Here is a 20,035-nt window from a genome sequence, read left to right as displayed (position 1 = left end):
CCGGTTGCAAACCCATTATGGTAAGCGATCGCAAGTAGTAACCGATAACAGACAGATCACAAATTATTAACGTGTAGCAAGAAAGCGTGCACTTCACTACGGATTGGTATGGCGAGTTTATATTTTCCTCTTCCCTTATTCAGTTACAAAACCCCAGCAGAGGTTAGAAATTACAAAGGTCACATATTATCCACGAATACTAAAGAGTGTACAATGCTGCAAATAGATGTCGCCAATGCATTTTGACCCAGCTTGTACATAGTTTCAAACCACTGCTGGGTAGACATTCTGAAAAAAAGTGTTCGTAGCTACTGTCTAATTCGTTTAATTGCTAAACAACTTCAAACGTATTGCAATTTTAAAATATGTAGAATTTATTAATAAGTAGCTGCATGCCATGAAAATATAATTTTTGATGTTACATGCACAAAACTAAGCACTCATTTCGTCAAGTTCAAACTGTCATGTCGGCTATGTTAAAGGTAGGAGAGTTAACCGGTGTAAAGGATGAGCAATGCTGTCACATTAGTGGAGTACATAAAATGCAGTAAATTTAAAATGGGACATAACTTGCCAATCGATACCTTTATTTGAATAAACAGTTTCCTTTAACACTGCATTGTTATATACCTGTGGTGACTTGTTTATGTGGGTATATGACTTTCACTGAAATTGTTATAAAATTAAGTAAATATTGGCATTAGTTCAAGTGAAACTAAAGTTTTATAGTAGATACTACTTTTACTTTTTTTGGTATAGAATTTCCAACCCTTCAGTAACGAAATGCGAAAAGAAAATGTATGATTTGACAGAATGTTTTGTTTCAGGATAAGGGACAACTTTTGTTTGAGGATAAATGGCCAGCCATGAGGCCTATCATCCTTAAATTATTGCAGCAGGAGCCAGTAACGCAGACTGAATGGCAAGAACTCTTTTATTCTGTACATTTGGTGTGCCTGTGGGATGAGAAGGGACCACCAAAGGTTAAAGATTCGCTGAAGGATGACATAATGGATTTTATCAAAAAAGCTCAACAGGTGATAAGTAATATGCTGACAACGGAACATGTCATTCACTGTGTGTGTATAGCTTGAGGCATACAGGAAATAGCAGTCATAGTTAAAAACATGCCTATCAATAAATTATATTTAAATTGGAATAAGAGTATAGTGTTTTGTAGTGATTCATTGTGTTTTACTAAGAGGTCATTGGTGTGATCATGTTTTCAATGTGTATGCTTGTACTAAGGATGAAAGTGATGATAGAAGATGTAATTATATGAGGAACTAGAACTTGTATTGAATCAATTTCTATGTACTATATACTACATTCTCTTATGCGATTTCAGTGCAAATGTAGGAAGACTAACAACTAGGAATGGAAGGTTACATAAAATTGGTGATAACATAATAGACAACTGTGATTGTTTTTAACGATGACAAAGTACTTGTAGGTATAATTGGACAGTCCAAAGCCAAGGAGTATAAATCAGGAGCATTGTTTCTTGTTTTTTTTAATTTTCTGTAGTGTAGCTCATGGTGTAGGATTATGTTCAGAAGCCATTAAGGGTAAGTCAGTAGTTACTATGGATGGAAGAAGATGCAGTACAAAAAAATTATATATATGTATTGTCCCGAATTAACTTTGGTTAATATTTTTGTAAAAATTATCAACCTTAAGTATTTTTGAATAATCAGAAAGCGGTTAAGCATATATATTGTTATCTGTCTTTTCATTTCAGTTTTATAATTGTGTTCTTTCCAGCGAGTACTGTCACATCAGGAGGATCAAGCACTTCTTAAGGCTTATATTGCAGAATGGAGGAAGTTCTTCACACAGTGTAACTACTTACCAACTCCCTTCAGACAGCTGGAAACATCTCTCGCAGGAAAGACCATCTCTGTTCAAAAGAAAGCTCAAAACGATGAAAGTATAGTAAGAAAGGTATGGATAATGATTTGACTGTTGCCTTGTAGTATGTCTTCTTGTTCATACATTCCATACTGAAATACTTGCAGTTGATGTTCTTCAGCAAGGATATAAGAAAATAAACACTGCATATAAAATGAGTACCTCAGAATGTATAGTGTCCAAATAACATTCAGATTGTCCTTAGATTGAAACTCAAGATCAGTATTTTGACAGATGGCTTACCAGTTTCTTATTTTTAATGTTTGAATATGTCCATAAAGTACTACTGTGACTTTTCCTAGTGATAAAGAATTATTACTTTGGTGATGGAGGCAACAAGGACCTCTGAAATGTTGGTAAACTTCTACCACTTCTACCTGGTGCTGCAACCCAGAAGGCAGGCATCTTCCCTAATTAAAGTGTTTTTTTAAGTGTCGTAAAATTATATGAATTTATTGCATATATTTTCAAAAATTTACAGTGTAAGGTAAAAAGATGTTCTATCTGATAATTTTCTAGTTGTTTTTATGGTCTTCATTGGGTACACATTTCCTGAGCAAAGCAGGTAATTACATTAATATAAGAACATTAGCAACACAGACAACTACAGTGCATTATAAGAAAGGTTTTTCTTTTCTATATCATCCACATGCAATACATGTCTTGAAAGAGTTTGTTGTATTGAATGTACAGTCAAACCTCGGATCACGAACAGTTCAGTTTACGAACAAATTTTCCGAACACAAAGCGTCTTGGATGACATACTGTGTCTCGAGTTACGAACACGCAAGCCGTCAATATCGTGGAGTGATAAGCTGGGAGTATCAGCGTCGGCAGTATTCGTAGAAGAATGATCCAGCATGGGGCCAAAGAAAGACAATGATAGCAGCAAAGTGAAAAGAAAAAATACCAATATCATGATAGATGTTAAGAAAGAAATCATAGCCAAACATGAAAATGGTGTTCGTGTAGCAGTAGCAAGCCGCATCATAAACATTTTCAATGATAATGCTATATGTCACTTGAGAAACATTTTAAAACGTAGACAAAAACAAATCACACTGGACAACTTTTTAGTGAGACAGAGGCCCAGTGAGTCTGATGCAGAGTCGAGTGGTGCCAAGAGACAGAAAAAAGAAAAAGAATCCCCTTCCAAACAATAACATTTCACTTCCTCACCACTTTCCACTTACGCCGTCAACTCTCCTCCATACAGGTACGGTAAAACTAAATTAAGTTTTCGTCTATATTTGATCTGCTTGGTGTTGTGTTTATCTTCTTTGTGATAGATTTAATGGTTTCCATTGATTTTGTGTTAAGAACTTGTGCACAAAGTACTGTTGTAAAATGTTAAATAAGCAATCATCTGGGGTCCTGGAACGGATTAATTCATTTTACATTAATTCCTATGGGGAAAATAGTTTCGGTTTACGAACGACCTTCAGGAACGAATTAAGTTCGTGAACCGAGGTTTGACTGTATAGGGAAACTCAAGTAAAGGAGAAGTTTTTATTTTAAATTGATAAAATTGAATTTTAAAAAGGCAGAGTACTGAAACATTACTTCAGTGTTTCAGGTTATATCCCAGAATTAATTGTAATTATCATATTTTTGAAGAGATTAGTTTGATTTTTATAGAAATAGCACACACTGAGAAGCCTAAGTAAGTGTTCATGTTTGATCACCAGAATTCAGGGTAGTCATGAGGTAGCTAAATTGCAGGTACTGTGGCATGATATGAAACACAAGTTACTTTCAAGATTAAATTAAGAGAAGATTGAATTCAATAGAATGTTTGCTTTATTCTTTTGTTGTCCTGCATCCAATATGAAATCCTAAGATTAATGTGTAAAAGCTATAATTTTACTTTTCTTCTTTGTGGTTGTGAAATCTGGTCTCCAAACCTAAGGGAAGACCATAGATGAAGGTTTTTGGAAAGAAAGTCATGGGGAGAATACTTGGACCTAAAGGGTAGGATGGAGCAAGAGGGTTGAAAGTGTTACTTAATCAGGTGCCTTGTAATTTGTGCTTTTCACCAAATATTGTTAGGATGGTCAAATAAGAGAGGATGAAATTAGCAGGAAGTAGCATTTGTATAAAAGATGTGAAATGCATACACAGTTCTAACCAGGAAAGTGCATGAAAGGGACCACATGGTAGACCTAAGCATAGGTGGTAAGATAATAGTAAAATGGATCATGGGGTGTGAACTGAATTTTCTTGACTTAGGATCATGTCCAATTACAAGCTGTTATGAACACAGTAATAAGCCTTATCATTTCATAAGAAGCAAGCAGTTTCTTGATGCTGCATTGAGAAGATGTATAGTTGAACAGATTATTTTTTATCAGAGGAATATTGCTGTAATTGTTATATTCTTGTTTTAGTTGATGTTGGACAGCTGGAATCAAAGCATATTTTGTGACATTAAACAGCGATTGCAGGACTCCGCCATGAAGTTGGTGCATGCAGAGAGGAATGGAGAAGCATTTGATTCACAGTTGGTTATTGGAGTCAGGGAATCTTATGGTAATTAATAGTGGTTTTAAACATTTATACTTTTTGATAAATGGTATTGCTCCTTAAAGGCAGCATGGTTTGATAAATATTTTAATGCATATTTGGGCACTCGAGGATAGGCTTGTAACTCTGGGAGCTTTTGTGGACATTGATTATGCATTTGACAGTAGCACTTCCTGAGTTCATAGCTAAGAGCATAGGGTGGAGTGACATGTGGTCATGTTTAGTGATGAAAATATGCCTTTAAGGAACATTTATATGTGATGCAGATTTTCCTGACATTAAGATTATAAGGAGTGCTCATGTTTCTTCCTTCCTTCCTGTCAGTAATAAGTCTTATTTGATAGGTGGTAAACCCTGATTTTGATACTGATTGTGTAGAAGTAACAGTGGAACATGCATTAATGTGGAACAATATTAACTAATCGGTTTATTTTTGCCTGTTTATCACTTCTTGCTTATATGCATTTGATGAATTCTAGTAATGTATATTTTCTGTTATCAGAAAGTATAGAAATGTGGAAATGATTGATGTATAAAGAGAAGTACTGGATACAATGTTGTGTGTATGTAATTCATTGTACATTAGTGAAAGCAGATGTTATTTAATTATATTAGTAACTTTATCCCAACATGCCAAAGTATTTTCCCGGTTTACAGTGTTTTGTCAGTTGTTTTAACATGAGTGCATATGAGATTATTATTTCATTACAGTAAATCTGTGTTCAAACCCTGAAGATAAGCTTCAGATCTACCGTGAAAATTTTGAGAAAGCTTATATGGAAGCAACGGAAGCATTCTATAAAATGAAAGCACCTCAGTATCTTCAAACAAATGGTGTTCAGAATTACATGAAATATGCTGATGCCAAACTTAGGGAAGAAGAGCAGCGTGCACAGAAGTACCTTGAATCATGTAGTGGGTCAGTGCAAGTTGTAAGTACATTACAAAATTTACGTGAAGATTAATGATTGTTGGATATGTAGTACATAATATCAATATACTGTTGTGTTAGAATTTTTGTTAGGCATTTTCAACTGTCTGGTATGGAGAAAGTGACAGTTTCTGAAATTTATGTAACTTGCATAATTTGTATACTTCTACTTTTAGACAAATTTCAGAAAAAATAAAAGTAAATGTCATGATTTTACTTCTTTTAGCCATAAATTGTTGGTTAAATAGATATGGATTTAAGTACTTTATCTAATTTGTGCTTACATATACTGCCTCAGACACATGTCAAATCTTCTGAAGGAACAGACAAAGCATTTACACTATATCGGTTATTCATTGCATAACAACTAATAGCTTAATTACATATCTTCTCACATTTATCAGTAGTGCACTGAGGAATATGCTATCAGTATATTTTGAAATATTATTGCCTTTACATGATATTTTAGTGGAAACATGTAACAAGACATTTTTATTAGCTTAGCAAAACAAGGTATATGAAAAACATGATTAAAAATTTCAAATTTTAAACACTGAATTTCCATAAAATGCAGACTTTTATATTTTTATTCTAATATTGATGGGAGGTAATTTGAAAATAAGCTGCTTTGAATTTTCTTGATGTTAAAGCATGTAACCTTATTTTGTTTTAGCTTACAGAATGCTGTGTTAATGTTCTAGTATCAACATTTAAGTCCACAATTCTTGCTGAATGTGCTGGTATGATTAAAGGAAATGAAACAGAGAGTAAGTTATAATGATACATCTTGTTTAAACTATTTGTTGCAGTGATAAACTATGCTTGATTTCATCTTGGTCCTTACAAACATAGTAATGAACCTTTTGGTTCCATAAAAGGTTGGGAACTACTCAACTAGCTGAGTGACTATTAGCTTTTCATGAAGGACTGTGCTCCAAAAAGTTAGTTCTTTCTTTGTGTAGTTGAGTAGACTTGATCAGAACATTGCAGTCATATTCTGTTTTCTTAGAAAGAAAGGAGGAGGAAAAGAGAATTAAATAAAGGAAAGACGTATGTAAATCATAAATACTTTATACTTATATGGAGCCGGTGTAGCTCAGTCAGTATAGTGACTGACTACGGACTGGATGATTGGGCTTTGATTCTTGACAGGGGCAGAGGATGTTTCCTCCAGCCTCTATGTCCAGACTGGCTCTGGGGCCCATCCAGCCTCCTCTTCAATGAATATTGGAGTCCTTTCCCAGGGTTAAAGCACAGCCAGGTCATGACACTGACCACTCACCCCTATTTAGTGCCAAGGCTAAGAATGAGTAGGAGGGAGTCTCTTTACGAAACAGATTCATTCAGGTGTCAGTTTTAGGGACAGTGTTAATGGCTGTAAATATATGCTTGTTGAATCTGTCCCTCAGTCTTCAGACAATCTGCAAGACGTTTATGTTTCCACAGTACCATCAATTTGAATTACTAGAATTAAATTACTTCTTTCATTATTTATTGTCGGTTATAAAGCAAAGTTTAAACCCAATGGCAGTCGTTCATTTCATTTCCGTGTCCGGCAACGCCTAAATATTCTCAGAAAAATAATATAGTACGTTATTCTTATCATTATTGTTGTTGTTTTAGTTGTTTATGCTGTCATTTTCATTGCTTATATTAAATATTTTCATGTTGTGTTCTTGTGAAATTATCATGTAATCTATACTTGTTGCTTTCAGGACTCCATTTAATGTTTAAGTTAATGGATCGAGTTCCGGATGGTATTGCTCCCATGTTAAAAGACTTGGAAGATCATATAGTGAATGCTGGACTGGCAGATATGATAGCTGCTGCTGACATTATTACACAGGTAAGAAGAAATATTAAACCACAATACGTATACATTTTCTGAACATATTTTGATTTTTTTATTGAATATTTGATGTTCCATTTGTAAATTTTTTAAATGGTAATGTTGTTGCAGTCAAGTTCTTAAGTTTAACAGTATAATTTTAGGTGGTGTTGTACAGGGTGAATAGGATGTTGCCTGGAGAAATAGGTGGTCTTCAGGCAAAGATTTGAACCTAGGACCTTCCAAATACAATGCACAAATGTTAAAACCATTTGGCCACAAAAATCAGTATTGTTTCTATGATTCTTCTTAAAATAAACTGTACTAAAATAATTAAACTGCTTGTTTATTATTACACACATCTTTAATTATTGTACCTCTTTGTGTAGGGGATTATTTCTCTACTTTAAACTTTAATAAACTTCATATACAATGTAATTAAATAACAGGGTAACCTAATCTATCACAAGAAAGTCAGTGCAGTATAAGGAAGAAACAGAATTATTGTTTTTATTATTAAATTCAGGTTCTAAAAACAATAGGACATAACATTATGCATCCTTCTATTAATCTCTGTGGCACCAAATGGTGATAAAGCTGTACATACCAATTAGATCACTTCATGCGTTGAACATTTCATGGCTGCCAAAAATGAAGCCATGGTAAATGTAAATTATTTATGCATGTGGTCTCATAGCATCCACCAGGCAGACAGAGGATGGAAAGAAATGTGAAGACAGAAGGATAATATAATGTAACTATAAATTACTTAATTATTGGAGTTTGTTTGCCATTAGTAGGTCTAATAGAATGTATTTGAGTAAAATTGTGTGGAAAAATATTGTATTGAATTTATTTGTGGAGCTTGTCTGTGAATGAACATTTAAGTTCAGAACTTTTTTAATTTAGTAGCTGTTACTTTTTTTGTGTGTCTTTACAGGATTCTGAGAAATATGTGGAGAGGTTGTTGGAATTGTTCAATCAGTTCAGCTTGCTAGTGAAAGAAGCTTTTAATGATGACCCAAGATTTCTCACTGCCAGAGATAAAGCCTACAAACAAGTTGTAAATGACACACAAGTATTTCGATTAGAATTGCCAAGTAGACAGGTAATGTCTCATCTGTACACAATTATAAACAAGACTAGGTTATTGCTGTCAGAACATTATTCTCACAGTGAATTTATGAAAAAGTGCTCACAGCTGTTTACAGAAATACAGAAACAAACTTGATAGTCATTATACTTATAAATCTAGAATATGTTAAAATTTAGATCTTCAAAATGTCTGAACAATTATCTTATAGAAAATAAGAACAAAAGAACACCAAAGGATGAAATCAATCTCAGGTACAGTAAGGAACTAAATACCATATAATCAATGATATTTAGGCCAAATAGAGCTGTGGCTGTTGTACTATTATTTTAATTTTTGTTCCTAACTACTTGTGTACAAAATGACTTTTATCTTTTAAACATTGCACCATCATATGAAACTTGAGTAGCTTACTAAAATATAAAGTTGGCACGTGACAGTGACCAAGACTTGCAGAAGCGTACTGTTCAAATGATAATGTAACAGTGTGCTTATTTACTGCAGAAATATACACAGATCATATCAAATTACATTTTAAACCATGTTTTCAGAAAATGTTTATCCTATTGACAATCACTTAATAATAGTTCATTTTATAGAACCATAACGAGGTGTATTATTGGCATTCTTACCATATGTTTAAGACCATTGTTCTTCCAGACTCACACTGTTGGCCACTTTCAAAAAATTGTGTTAGACACTTTCTTGTGGATAGGTTGCTAAATTCAGATATTGTAATATTGGTTTCAAATTTCCCCATGATATTAATGTTATATGCGTATTAATAATTTATTATTTAATGATTTTGCAGAATGCTGGTCTGAAATCTCAACCTGAGTCTAAGTGTCCTGAATTATTAGCCAACTACTGTGATATGCTGTTAAGGAAAACTCCACTTAGTAAGAAACTCACCTCTGATGAAATAGAAAGCAAATTGAGGAATGTAGTAAGTTTACTTCATGTTCTAGTATACATACTGTTAACAAGCAATCCAATTTGTAGAGTGAAATGTCATCACAGTGAACTTCATCCTGCAGACTTTAAAAGTATGTTTGTAAAAACAAAGTTTTGATACTGTATAATTGTCCCCTCTTGTTAACTTCAGTATGCTTGATTATGGTAGTAGGTGTTCTTACTATAGCTCCCAGAGGAGCGTAGGAATCTTATCTTAGGGTTCACGTGGTGTTCAAGTTAAGAATCTGTCGGCCGAGAACTGGCAATGACATGGTGGTCCAGTCTAGGAAATAATGGATCGAGGATGGGGAACTTACTGGTTGCAGAATGACTTCAGATTTGCAAAACAGTATGCTGGTGATATGAGGCATACAGATTATATTCGGGTATATGTTACATCATAATTAAGTTGTTGAGAAATAAGTTCTGTAAACTAGAAGCACCAATTTAAAATTATATGCTGAGCCATCATTTAAAATGCTTTAATATGCCTATGAGATAAAAAACTCTTGGCACAGAGTCCTCCTTGAGAAGGTGAGAGTTACACAACCAGTCAAAAATTCTTCAAATTTTTTGGAATTAAAACATTATTGTGTTCACTAGGACATGCCATGAGAATCCTGTACATATCCTCATGTCCTGTTTCTTTATGATATACAGTAAAAACTTGAACGTATATTTCCAGAATGCATATTTTTTCTGAAGTTTACATAATTGATTTTGTTCCATTAATTTTCCTATCATTTAAATGGTTTTAGTTTCTGAAAAATATATGTCAATTTAATTCTCCTGAGTTTTGTGCCATTTTTGTAATGACTAGTAAATTTTTATTTCATCTATTGACTACTCTGATGAGTTTGTGGCCATCTTGCAAGCATTTGTTTATAATATTTGGTTAACTGCAAGTTAGCCATTATTTAATCTGTTAGCTTAGCCTGCTGTGTTCACTGCACTTGTTTTATTTAAATATGTATGTTTGATAAGGCAACACAAAATGAATGTGATTTTAGGTTCTTGTGGCAGTGAAGATGTTAATGTTGTTCTTCTGGGTTGTGACACTATGTGGACTCATAGGTAGATACTGATATTTCAGGGAAACATACCCTTTCCATCTTCAGCCCTGAAGACAGAGATAGTATGTTTCTGTCAATTTATTTCTGCACTCGTGTAATGATGAATTTCACTCTTCTGTGTATTTACATATGAAGGTTTATGTTATATGATGTTTAATGTCTGTCACAGAATTATAAATGTTATACCTGAAGGTACTATTCATCTGGTACATCCATGATTTATGAATCCTTTAAATTCTCAGGTTACTTTTATGAACTGCCATTTGGTCAGGTTTTTGCAGCACTTGTAGCAACCCAAGGTAAACCTCTTACTTTAAGAAATTAATTAAGTTTTCCATTTTTCTTTACTTTAAATATAACAAAGAAACAATTATATTGTGCATATCTGTAGTCTGGGAAATGGGAAACAGCACGCAATATAACATTGCAGCTTATGATGAAGTAGAAATCAAGCTACACATGGCATCGTACTTCTGCAGATCATTGCACAGTCTGGTGAGAACATTTAAAATTTTGAGTACAAAATGTGGCAGAAGATGATTTTTCTTCATCTTGTTCTGTAGGAGAAACACTGTAAGGTACAGTTATTCCTAGTGCTTAGTAAGCACTACACCATAAAGGCACATGGGGGAATGGTGGTTTGGCTCCTCTCTTTCTTGACCTTAGCACTAGTTGAAAGTGGGTGGTTAACTCCACGCCTTATCCTCCTTACCCCAGGGGGAAAATATCCAGTACCATTGAATAGGTGGCTGCATGTGCCACAGAGCTGATCTTGACAATATTTTAATCTTGACCAAATATTTCCATCATTGTCTGTTAGTCTTTCATTGGGCCAGGCACAACTTGTAAAAGGATAAATAAAAATCTTGACACATTTGCATAAGGTATAACTTCTAGAATTGGTGAAATAATAGTGTATTTCATGGCTATATCACTGTTCTTCAGCCTTCCATTTACTTCTAAAAGGATTTCCAGTTCTTATCATTAGTAACTTCACAGTTTGGAATTTTACTGTGTTATAATTACAAACCTAAATTAAGAACAAATTAAATATCTCTGATACTAGTAGCAAATTTCATGTGGAAACCATGAAAGTTCCAATCTGTAATGATCGGAAGGTCTCAGATTAAGTGAATATAAAGTCATTAGTTTAAATAAGTACAATTGGGTTAATTTTGTATGCTCTTTTAAGTTATACCATGCCAGCAGTCATTGAATCTATACTTTGTCATAATTGTAATTATTTCTGATTTTAACATTACTGGTATTTTTCTACTTCATTTCTTTATTTTACCTGAGGTCATGCTTTGTAATAATTGAGATTCTTGCACATGCCTGTATATAAATTATCTTTATTGATTTCTGATAAAGGCAGTAAGAAGAATGCATGTTGGAAACATTTTCATAAGCATTTTTATTTTCACACAGCTCTTAGTGCTAAAGTATGTCCAGAATAAAGATGTTTTCATGAGGTATCATAAAGCTCATCTAACACGGAGGCTAATTCTGGACACTTCAGCTGATTCAGAAAAAGAAGAAAATATGGTAGAATGGTAAGTATGTAGAAAATAGGTGAATTCTGAGATAATTGAGTTATTTATGTAGTTGAACCTCAATTTAATTGAAAGACGACCAAAATGGGCTTTGAAATAACCAGTTTTTTATTAAGAAACTGTACTACGTTGTATATTGTACTGTGTCTGGTGCATACGTTCAGATGAGTCATGATGTTACTTACATTTTTCAGTGAATGAAAATTAAATGCACACACATAGAGGAAAATATATAAAATAATTTTATTAAGTGTGCTCCATTTCTTCATGTGTGATCTGTGTCTGCCATTGTTCTATTGTTTGTTATTTGTTTATTGCATAATGCAATCTCTGTGTATAAATAATAGAGCATTGCTTAATGGAAACATATATTTATAATATCGGTAATTATACGTGGGTTCTTGTTTAAATTAGATCTATCCTGCACAACTGTATGGTTGATTCTTCTTCATCTTCTTGAATTAATGTTCTGTCAGTCTACAAATCACACTTGTAATAATGGTTTTCTTAATTTATGTTCAAGTCAGAGTACTTCTTCAGACTGCGCTCATCTACTGTCATCTTGCTTCTTATCTGTATTTGCACAGGTAATATTAGAGACTCTCAATTTAAGTCTCTTTCTCACTCTTCCTCGATTTATCAGCAACAGCAGTTCATATGAAACTCGGTGGGCATGACCAACTCATTCGTTTGCTTACTTAGTACTATCCTAATTCATGCTAGGCTAGGCTAGGCTAGTCTTACATTGATTCATAGTGTTCAGGGAGCATTAACTTTGTTCAGAAATGGTCTAGGAGCTCTTAAGATACAGTGAGACCCTTCAGGTTTCTCCGTCACATTACTCAAACCCGTTAGCAGACTGGTGATGTAATACAGCATCCACTGAGAACTTGCAGGGGGTGGAGGGCACGCATTCTCACACTGCAGGTCCAGAACAGTAATGTCATATAAATAAGTAGTTTTGTTATTTCAGCACAGTTTGTTTAAAGAAGATTCTAGGTGATAATTGACACTTATTCTTTCCCCCAGTGAAAATATATATTCAAAAGATTTAAGTAACTTTTCTGGTCATCTGGAATATATCAGATAGTCATAATCGTTAACTGATTTCATTATGACAGAACAGTTTTACTTCCAAGAAAAGAATGTCCAATTTCTCTAGTTTTTGTGCTTGCGCACATTGGCATGTACACATTCATTTGTGTATGTGTAAAATAAATTTGTCAAATGCAATGGAGGTTGAAGTCTAATAAACAACTTGAAATAAAACAATTTTCTTTTCTGTTCTTCTGTCATAATTTCCATTTTGTACAGGTGGTTGGATGAAGTGTCTCCAGTCCTTTTTATTATTTTGATCTGGGGTTGTGATCATTGTGTGTCAATAAATCATCTCACCTGTTTCATATTAGTTGTATTGAGGTACTCTCCCCTCATATGTGCATACTTTTCCCATTCCCACAGCGTAGAAGTTTTGGGGCAGCATGTTGCCAGTGACAGTGAAAATTCCAGGTAAAATTTGAACCGCCCTCATATTATTGAGCAATGGAATGTTTTTCTAATAGAGGTGTATAGTCCACTTCCACTGTATAAATTACCATACATACATATATACATACAATTAGCATACGTTAAACTTTTGTTCTCTTACAGGCTTAGAGAAGTTGGTATGCCAGCAGATTATGTAAATAAACTAGCTAGGATGTTCCAAGATATTAAAGTCAGTGAAGATCTGAACCAACAGTTCAAAGAGCAATACAGAAGCACAAGAGGTAGCATAGCAGGTGAGTGAACGAATTGCAGTGAAATGTATATTTGGTTGCTTTCGTATTTAGTTCATTTTGATTCACTGAAAAATTGTACCTGTACTTGTACGTAATATATTTCACATATTAAAATATGGTATTGATTCTATTATCATTATTGACTGAATTTTTTACCTTCTTCTGTATTTCATAATAAATGCAAATCTTACAGTTTCTTCTTATGTCTGTGTGTTAGAACACATGTGCGTGTGCTTTTACCAAGTGGCTGGTTTCCATGAATCTTGGCATGGCATTATTGGAAGCTCACTACTGTTACAGTAGCATTCAGAATATTGTCATTGACTGAAGCTGTGTATTTAATTTTTCTTTCTTGATGGTTGAAAAAGCCTTTATTCTGCACATACAGACTTTTGTATAATAACATTTTATAAACATAAATACAAATTTTGATTAGTAACATCTGATATAAAGGTCTGTATTTAAAACTAAATCATTATATTACATTTTTTGTTAAGAATTTGGATTAGTGTGCTAGTTTCTTAAGCATATGATAGTTGCAGTATACCATAGGCCATTGAATTTAGTTTCCAAGGAAAATACAGCTTTGTCTTTAGGATGCCAGTGATATAATCTACTTTGTCTCCATCTTTTCATTTCTGTGTTTGTGTGGTTATAATGATTGATAAAGGAGTTTTGCTTTTGTTTGGAATTCAATAACATTCTCACACCAGAAGATCTGAACTTTTTTTTTATCTTCTTCTCTTAGATTCAATTAATATCAAGATTTTGAATGCGGGTGCTTGGGCTAGGGGTAGTGAACGGGTCACTGTTTCTCTTCCTCTGGAACTTGAAGATTATATCCCAGAAGTTGAAGATTTCTATAAGAAAAAACACAGTGGCAGGAAACTGCAGTGGTACCATCATATGTCTAATGGCACGGTTTGTATTATTTGTGGGATGCACCATAGTTTATTGTGGCAATTTGTGTTCTGAGGTACCATATGCACACATGAAGAAAGTTCTCTGGTCCGAAAGGATGTTCACAGACCCTCTATGTCAAAGTGCTGTCTCTAATTACCTACCCTGGAGAATTCCAGAAATAGATCACATTATATATTTTGTATTCTAACAGCATTAGATTATAGCATTATCAGTCACAGACTTAGTAAGTGTTTAGTGTAAAAATATAATTATCTTTAATTATGAGAATGATTGGCAATTTTAAAATAATGTGATGTATAAAGTAAAATTTAGTTTTTGTAATTTTCACTAGTGTGGTTTGAATCAGTAATAATTATAATAATTTTATTAATATAAGTTAGTTTGGCCAGTTTCAGAGCACTGGCTTTTCAAAAAAACACTTTTATTTTTGCAGATAACATTTGCAAATGCAGTAGGAAGATTTGATGTTGATGTAACAACATTCCAGATGGCAGTACTCTTTGCATGGAATCAGCGCCCACTCGATAGAATTTCATACGAGAATTTAAGGTTAGCAACAGAACTACCTGATCCAGAACTCAGAAGAACGTTATGGGTATGTAATGCTTCCTTGTGATTTAAATTTGTGTGTATATAATAATGAAAGCTTGATTGGTTTGTTTCTTTTGAATCTAACAATGCAAAATTGTATTAGTGAATCCAATTCTTCCTTAGTACAATTTTCTGCTAAGGAGGTTAGTGTAGCATTAACACATCTCCAGTCATACTTGATTCAGATATTGATTATGTATCATATCAGCTATCTTGCAGGTTTTCATAATTTTACTCAGGAAGAATATTCACAACATTGGTATAATAAGAAATTTCTATAGTTTATTTTATGAAACTTCTCGAGAAGAATACATTCGTTCACTAAAACAGTGGTATTCAACCTGGGTACACGTACCCCCGGGGGTACGCGAAGACATCTTAGGGGGTATGTGAAATTTAAAAATATATATGTATTATTTTATGATAAACACTGAGTAATCAGTAATGTAATTTATTTAATTTATTTTAGATGTAGATTATATACTATGTATAACTTGAATTATACACCAGTAACTTTGGGGGTACAAAGTTGAAGAGAAATTATATCTGGGGGTACGCAAACAAAAAAGGTTGAATACCACTGCACTAGAAGACAAACATGAAATAGATCACTCTCTATTAAAAACACACATCACATTCATATAAAGTGGAGGATATTGATATATGGTAGACGTCTCTTTACAATATTAGTGTAATAAATTGAAGTAATGTTGACAGGTCATGTCACAATATCACATTTCACTGTTCTTCATCTACCTCATATTTGTAGACTTTACAAATCCTGCATTGAAAATTATAAAATGCTTTTAGGTACTGTGGAAGTATCAGACTTCCAATTAAGGTAGGAAATGTGAGATTTCAGGTTCTCATGATGACAGGTATGAAGATGACCATCTTCTGCATTTCTTAATGACCTTCACTGTAACATGTACATATGTTTAATTTGGAAGGACTTTAATGTTGATATAATACATTTTGATTTAGTAATCATTGTTTGTGTGTGTGCACATATAATATTTTTGTAATGTAATTTAACTGAATATATTCTACTTCTTTCAATTTCAGTCTCTAGTAGCATTTCCAAAACTAAAGAAACAAGTTCTTTTGTTTACTCCTGAAGTTCAGTCTCCAAAGGATTTTGATGAAAATACAATGTTCTGGGTAAACCAGGAGTTTGCATTGGTGTAAGTGTGTATGTTGTCTGTATTACGTATTTCACATGTGTAAGTTACTAGTTTACTGATACAATATTTTTTATAAGTTGTGGTTAAATGTTGTACATAAATGTATTGAATGAAATTAGTATTTTTCTGAGTATTAATTATACTTCTTAATTCAGTCACTAAGATTATCAATGCTGTTTATTGAGCATGATGATGATCAAGAAACTTTCAGGACAAAAAGTTTGTTTTCACACTTCTTGAATTTAGTGGCTATTCCATGCTTTCATCTTTGAAGTAATTCTGTTGTGACCTCATAACAGCGATTCTCTCATTATTAGAAACTCTGTGAAAGTCTTTTGTTTTGAATTTAGCAGGTGTAGTTTGAAGTTTCTCTTTGAACAATGTCAGCTTGCAGCCAGTTCAGAAATTTTCTATCACACCTTATATTCATGGTAGAGGTATATCTGTCATAACGGCTTGTCAAAACTTTGTTTTAATATTTCTGCACTGAATATGCATGAAAATAACTTGAAGTATGTCAATGTCTATTATGAACTGTGCATATATTGTGTGCTATGGGACCAGTCACTCACCTAACAGTACATCAGAAAAATACATTTTGAAAGCCAGAAATGCCTGTCTTGTTAAAAACAGTCTAGCAGAAGAATATGAAAATCACTGAGGTGCATTTTGGTTTAAACATATAGTAGGGAAATTTTTAATGGTCTCTCATACAAATGCATGACTATAAGTCATATTTTATATAAAGAATATTGAAAAATAATGTGGAATCTGCTAATACAAATAGTATGTTTGACAGATGAAATTGTAAATTTTAGTGCTTCCTTCAGCCAGTAATACAGGAAAAATAATGTAGAAATTGTTACAAACTACCAGGGCCCAATGTTTTGAGTAATATTGTATGCATAAGAAGGTATTTTAGGCAGCCTAATGGTGTTAATCATTCAGTATTCTTCAAACAAAAAGTATGTAAGTTTTAGAATTGAATTTATGTGTTATACAGTTAAGCTTATAATTTTTATTATTGTTACTTACAACTAATATTTTTACAGCAAAAATGGAAAGCTACAAAAACGTGGAAAAGTGAATCTAGTGGGTAGATTACAGTTATCAACAGAGAGAAGCAAAGAGGAAGATAATGAAAGTATTGTTCAGCTCAGGATACTTAGAGTTCAGGTCAGATTTACTGTTTTATGTGTGATATGTTTATATGCTTTTATTAAGTGACTACTAATGTAGATATACAGGTAACCCTCGATTTGAGCCGCTTCAATTTGCGCTGATTCAGAATAACGCCGCTATTGAAACCAGCAAGTCAAAAAGTGAAAAAAATATATTTTACTATTATTTATAACGTTTTACAATGTTTCTCGTACTGATTCTTATACTAAATCGTAATTCTTACATCGCTGATTTTGAATAAAAATTAATAATTAATAATTGTTTTGGAAGTTTGCTTATACCAGAGTGTATGGATGTGCCAGTTTTAGGGTATGCATCAGTTGCCAGATATGAGTTAGTTTGTGGATGTGATAATTTTTTATTTTATGACACTTTAGATTGTTTAGAGTTTATAAATGTATTGTCCCAAACAAAATGTTATGAATCTCATGTTGACGTCCATACTCAATAACAGTACTTTTACAGGAAGCAATTATCAAGATACTCAAGATGCGGAAACGAATCACCAACGTTCAACTCCAAACAGAATTGGTTGATATTCTCAAAAATATGTTTCTTCCTAGTAAGAAAATGATAAAAGAACAGATAGAGTGGCTTATTGAGCATAAGTATATGAAACGGGATGAAGATGATATCAACACATTCATTTACATGGCCTGAAACTATCTTCTTGCCTTGTGCCTCTTAGAAAGTTACCAGGCCAAGTGCTTATTGGCGGTTAATTGACTGATCAGAGTGAACAAAATAAAGGCACTTTATCAAAGTTGTGCTATGTATGCTTGAACATTCAGCTCATTTAACCGCATCCACGATGATTAATACATTGTCGGCAACTATTATTGTTTATGTAAGACTGATCCACAAATGAAACACAATGAAGTTCATAATAAAAATGTATTACAAATGCAAAATGAAATACTGGTAATGTTCCATTGTACTTTCCACCTAGCAATACATGCTTTGTTGTATGTATATAACATTTTAGATTTTTTATATGTTCAAGAAGAGCATGAATTTGGTAATATGTATATTGTTTTCAACATTGCTGCAAGTTGTTAAGTACAGTAGGAACTTCATTTTGTCATATTTAAGGCACTTGGAGCCTGACACAATTTGGTCCACAGAGATAATTTTGCAAGACCAAATATAAATTGTTTGAAGTTTTTTCAGAAGTGCCAAGACAGTGAGCACCCAGTCTGTACCTATGTTAATATGTAGTGAGGCCAGAGTATACTTACATTTGCACTCATTATGCATAATTAAAGGAAAAGGTATAAATTTCTTCAGCTCCAAAACATATATTAAGGATCATATTAATTTTGTTTGTTAATGTTTGGATTATTTTTACAAGTGATAAATGTAGTAGCATCTCCAGCTTCTGAATATCACAAATATGTGACAAATTATGTGTAAAGGTCAGTCTGTTAAACTGCAGATCACGTGGGATAAAAGAAAATGAATTCATGCTAAATGTTTGAAAAAAAAGGCGAGTTAGAAAATTTATCAGAATATGTGCCTGCAGATGTATTAACTAAAGATAACCATTAATAAATTATCCACACTAGCTTCTAGCAAATCATTCTCAGGTGGTTTGCTGTGTGATGTTAATTTGGCATGTGTTCTCAAGGAGCTCTGTTTTAATACATTCTAACAAATTGTGACTACTGTAATAAAGTGTTTTCAAGAAAGACAGGTAATGCAAATTGAATAATACACATCTCTTTGTCGATATGAAATATTGAGCTGTGTGAAAATTTGAAGGTATGTTTAGTCTGTTTTGTGTGTCTGATTTTCTATACTCATTTTTATGACTAATGCATAAGGCGTGTGGTTTGAAACATTTATAGTAATGTACAATCTGATGCGGTTTGTCTGAAGGTTTATGTCTACTGAACACCACCTCAGAACATATGAAAACTGTTCTTCCAAATTTTTTGCTTTAAATAATTACCATATACCCCCAAATTAATCTAAAACTGGTAGATTTTGGCGAGCAAATATGCATCTGTTAGAAAGAAGTCATTTTTTTTAGACAAGTCACAATTGTAAGGCGTCATGTTCTCAGCTGCTAGCATTTCTAACAGTGTGATTGTTATGAAAGAGTCCATTTCTGTGAATATATTGTTAGTAATTGAGATCATATTTTTATAACATATAAAACACTGATGACCAAAAGAAAATTAATAACTTAATTGGGCCAAACATGTTTATCAGAAAATTGTCTTTACCTTCCATATGAGCTCAGATCAGACCTTTTGTTTACATGGGCCATATCTGCTGAATAAATCTTTATTTCCAGTGGTAGTGAAATTCCCAAAAGGATTCTCACAGCTTTAAAGACTGCCCTGAATATTTGCTTGAGGTTTACCCGAAGGCCCATTTGCATTTTCTCAAAGTGAAATTTGTTTAATTATTCTGCTAAACATCTTCATGTGAATAAGTATGAAGATAAGAATCAGAAACACATTTGCCCATTATGTTGTGAAATTTTCTGACTTTAGATTTTT

General features: G+C 33.2%; 1 protein-coding gene across 4 annotated transcripts; it reads left to right on the top strand.

Annotated features, from left to right (window-relative positions):
- The first annotated feature begins 27 nt into the window (after positions 1 to 27).
- Positions 28 to 19,220, top strand: Cul5 (cullin 5). 4 transcript variants are annotated; one of them, XM_022087043.2, is made up of 16 exons: positions 28 to 106; positions 828 to 1,037; positions 1,765 to 1,944; positions 4,299 to 4,440; positions 5,146 to 5,366; positions 6,039 to 6,132; positions 7,081 to 7,211; positions 8,134 to 8,301; positions 9,098 to 9,232; positions 11,742 to 11,866; positions 13,517 to 13,647; positions 14,396 to 14,568; positions 15,005 to 15,166; positions 16,228 to 16,346; positions 17,399 to 17,522; positions 17,994 to 19,220. In XM_022087043.2, exons 2-16 carry the CDS (start codon positions 867 to 869, stop codon positions 18,186 to 18,188), a joined length of 2,271 nt encoding a protein of 756 aa, XP_021942735.1. In that variant the 5' UTR covers positions 28 to 106; positions 828 to 866; the 3' UTR covers positions 18,189 to 19,220. The 4 variants fall into 4 exon arrangements, with proteins under 4 accessions (XP_021942735.1, XP_087202170.1, XP_021942734.1 ...); XM_087346044.1 differs by lacking the exon at positions 28 to 106 and adding an exon at positions 254 to 482 and having other exon boundaries at positions 15,059 to 15,166; XM_022087042.2 differs by lacking the exon at positions 28 to 106 and adding an exon at positions 254 to 482.
- Positions 19,221 to 20,035: the final 815 nt, after the last annotated feature.

Source organism: Zootermopsis nevadensis, unplaced genomic scaffold (assembly GCF_977971745.1).
Source record: "Zootermopsis nevadensis isolate Lab colony 2312 unplaced genomic scaffold, Znev_1.0 Znev_ptg000010l, whole genome shotgun sequence".
NCBI classification, from domain to species: domain Eukaryota; kingdom Metazoa; phylum Arthropoda; class Insecta; order Blattodea; family Termopsidae; genus Zootermopsis; species Zootermopsis nevadensis.
Note: the sequence above shows the minus strand (reverse complement) of the source record. Positions and strands in the feature narration are given on the sequence as shown.